We start from the raw sequence: 3557 nt of genomic DNA on the forward strand, positions 1-3557 counted from the left end.
TTATGACCAGCACCTGTACATTTCTCATGTAAGTTTGCGTGGTTTTAACACAAACATTTATTTTTCATATTGCACCAGGACAGTTAATGAGCAACCTGTACTTGTGTGCTTGTTTGTTCTGTCTAAAATGTTTATTTTGGAATAAAGAGGTTAATATAAAAAAATATTTTTTGTCCGATTAGTCGATTAATCGAAAAAATAATTGGCCGATTCATCGATTTTTAAAATAATCGTTAGTTGCAGCCCTAGAGATAATTAAAACTCACCATCAGCATCCAGCACACCTGCAGTTTCTGCCCAAATATTTTCTTTTCATTGTGTGTCTTTGTAATAAGGATGCTTAGTATCCTGCAAAACTGCTTTGTTTTCTGCTTCCTAAATCATCATCTCTTCATCCTACCCTGCAATAACAAAGTTGCTTTTGTTGGTGTGAACTTGAAGTGCTGCGACTGGATTTGACGAACATGTTAAGCCTGTCAGCATGAAATAAATATTTGACCGAGATGACAAATCTGCTTCCTGATATGTTGAAGTACCGAGTCTTGACCTCGCTAGATTCAAACTGACAGGAGCAAAACGTAGCTTTGCTCCGTATTTTGACGGAGAAGGAGGGAGAAGATGTACGTAGGTGGTGACGTTAGGGGGAGTAACTGTGGATGTGTAAATGTTTTCATTGATTAACATGACTGCTAAAGTTCTCCGCCGGACGTATCTGACTGGGGAGGAATAGAGCGGTTATGGAGGATGTGGAATGTTTGGGTCAGTTTGGACGCTGGAGCTATTTTGGGAAAGAGGCTCATCATAGAACCCTGGGAGAACCTGCTGCACCCACAGCGTTAAACTTAGAAACACTGCAGGAGTAGTATTACACAGAGTTTTAAAAATATCTCAGAAAGAAATGTAAAGTATTTTCTTCTACTTTTATTGACGGACTAGGATGGATGTAAATCGGATCTTACCCTGCCTCTGGGCGTTTCCCGTACGTTGCATAATTTAGCTTAAACTTCCGGGGCTGCAAATGGGGGAAAAAAAAAAGTGGGTATTAAGTCAACTTCAAAGACCAAAGACGTGTAGTATAGCACTGATATTGCTGGAAACAGAAAGTGGAGTTATTATTCTTATTTAGGTTTACATACCTCCACCACCCAGACCAGCCTTTAGCCCCTTCCTCAGTTAGTTCCTACCAGAGACTCTATTGACCAGCTTCAGACAAAGTACATTCATGTACAAGCAGGCTTGTAGCCACTTTCAGCAGCAGGAACAGGCCAGTGAACAGGGGAGCCCATAGCTGGCCAGCCCACTGGGCCAACAGCATTTCAAACCCAGCAGTGCCAAGCCGTTCACAATGTCACACACCACATGACACTGACATCTCCAGGTTGGGAACATTTTCTGCTTTATATAAACAGGCCTTTATCTCAAGCATGTTTCATATCAGCCACATAACAATTACAAGTAATCAGTAATTATTTTCAATTATAGATTAAAAAATAAATAAATCCCAGTGACTAACACCAGGTAAATGTGATCAGCCACATTAAAATGAATATAATCCACTCTGTTTACAGAGAAATGTGTAGGCTGAATGTTTTTTTAAACAGAATACATGTCTGTATTCATAAGACAAAGAATAGCAAAGGCTGGCAGAGCTCCGCTATCCATGGAATAATGAACATTTCAGCACTGAAAAGATCTGATTCTAACACTGAGAAAAGAAAAAGCATCGACAAACTGTCAACATTTACATATTCATTGAGAAATGCTTATTTCCGAAAAAATGACTACTTCAAAAACTTTGGATAATTTTGCAACAAAACGAAAAGGCTTACGGGGTTTGATCCTGGAACCAGTTTCCCGTTGAGTTTTTGCACACAGCGGTCGACACTTCCTTCATCTGCCAGCTCTACAAAACAGTATCCTGCTGAGCCCCTGTGAGGGAAAAGAAATAAGGGATGTTAGCTCAAAGTGGAGCAAAGTGGTTTAAAGACGTGATATTCATTTCCACAGGAGGGTGAAAAGAGAAGTTTCAATATCAGAAATTATGAAGTTAAGAATAGGTTAACTCAATAAAAAAAAAGAAGAAAAAGAAAACCTACAGACTGTAAATATAAAATGGAGCAAGTGAGAGTCTTGCTTTGATAGGTTTGTCATACGTCAGCCACCAGATGACCATTTGGCTTAAGATTCAAAAACATTTTAAACTGTTGTCTGCAGGTGTACTGTGGGATTCCAATCAAAGAATCAAAGATGTTCTATTACCTTGTGCCAGAAGGTGGCAATAAGGTTGACATTAGCTGCCTTAAAATGTCAAAGCTATTCCAGAGCACAGTAAAATTCATGGTAAGCATTCTTTTATACACTTCATAGTTTTTTCGTTTCCAGGTCAGTAACCTCTGATGGCTAATGATGAACCGCATTAGAACAAAGTGTGACGATGTTGCAGAGAAAACCTAAAATCAACATTACTGCAGATTTTATTTGGCACAGAGTGTAAAGAGCATATAAAAAGTGGGCTTGGATGTCACAATTTTTTTTTATAATCTCTAAATATTCAGCCCACATAGGCGCACCACAGATAAGAAAAAATGAAGAATCCACATTGAAAGCCTTTCTTGAAATAGTTTTCTATTACCATTTGTTTAACAAGACGAAGTACAAATACAAAGAAAATATCAATTAATAAAATTTTTGTGACTGAAAAGTTTGGGTGTTTCTTAATATTGTGTTTGCAAATCTAAAAGCCTTGAAACACAGACTGATGAATGGTTAGTAGTGTCCAGTTTTTTCCTACCCTGTTATCCTGTGAGTGATGATCTTTACTCCCAGCGGCGATTCTCCCATAGCACTAAAAGCTTGCTTGACAAAGTTCTCATCCATATAAGGGTCCAGCTATGTTGAATCAAAAGAAAAACAGAGTTATATTCTTAAAATAAACAGATACAAATACTTGACAGAGCATACCATCGTGTGATTTATACAAACAATCTCTCCAAAAATATCACTATATAGATCTAGCAGGTTTTTACATGTTTTATTCTTGCACATGAAAAGGACCTGAACTCATTTAAAACGTGGGGGGAAAAATTACCTCAAACAGCAATTTTTTTTGTCATTACTGCTCATAAATATTACATTAAGAGTAGGGACAACTATTTAGTTTTTTCTATAAAAAGGATTAATTCAGTTGGGGGGTTATACATTATTAAAAGGGCATTTCTCCCTGTAATGGTATGATAATTGTTTTGAATGAAATCTGGATAAAAGTGTTCATTATCTTGTATATTCTGAAGATTCTCAGTCTCACCAGTTTAGCCATGCCAACAATTACCCTAACAACTCCGTTTTCAGAGGCATAGGCCAGTATTGGGTTCTGCAGGCCAACAACAACCTCAACGACTCCCCACCACCAAGGGGTGGATTGTTTTTTCTGGTTCAATTGCATGTTCTCTAAGCCAGTGGTCCCCAACCACCGGGCCGCGGACCGGTACGTGGGTCATTTGGTACAAAAAAGTATGTATGTATGTATATATATATATATATATATATATATATATATA

At 37.8% G+C, this 3557-nt stretch overlaps 1 protein-coding gene across 2 annotated transcripts in view; it reads right to left on the reverse strand.

Annotated features, from left to right (window-relative positions):
- LOC107088621 (tRNA selenocysteine 1-associated protein 1-like) overlaps positions 1 to 2909 on the reverse strand; it is a 9679-nt gene extending 6770 nt beyond the window's left edge. For both annotated transcript variants that reach the window (XM_015380910.1, XM_015380911.1), the window contains exons 1-3: positions 2792 to 2909; positions 1830 to 1929; positions 960 to 1012 (exon numbers count right to left, since the gene is read on the reverse strand). In XM_015380910.1, coding sequence (XP_015236396.1) covers positions 960 to 1012; positions 1830 to 1929; positions 2792 to 2877 — 239 coding nt within the window. In that variant the 5' untranslated portion in view covers positions 2878 to 2909. The remainder of the gene's footprint in view (positions 1 to 959; positions 1013 to 1829; positions 1930 to 2791) is intronic.
- Between the last annotated feature and the right edge of the window lie 648 nt (positions 2910 to 3557).

The sequence above is a fragment of the Cyprinodon variegatus genome, unplaced genomic scaffold, assembly GCF_000732505.1.
Source record: "Cyprinodon variegatus isolate N-32 unplaced genomic scaffold, C_variegatus-1.0 Scaffold224, whole genome shotgun sequence".
NCBI lineage: Eukaryota > Metazoa > Chordata > Actinopteri > Cyprinodontiformes > Cyprinodontidae > Cyprinodon > Cyprinodon variegatus.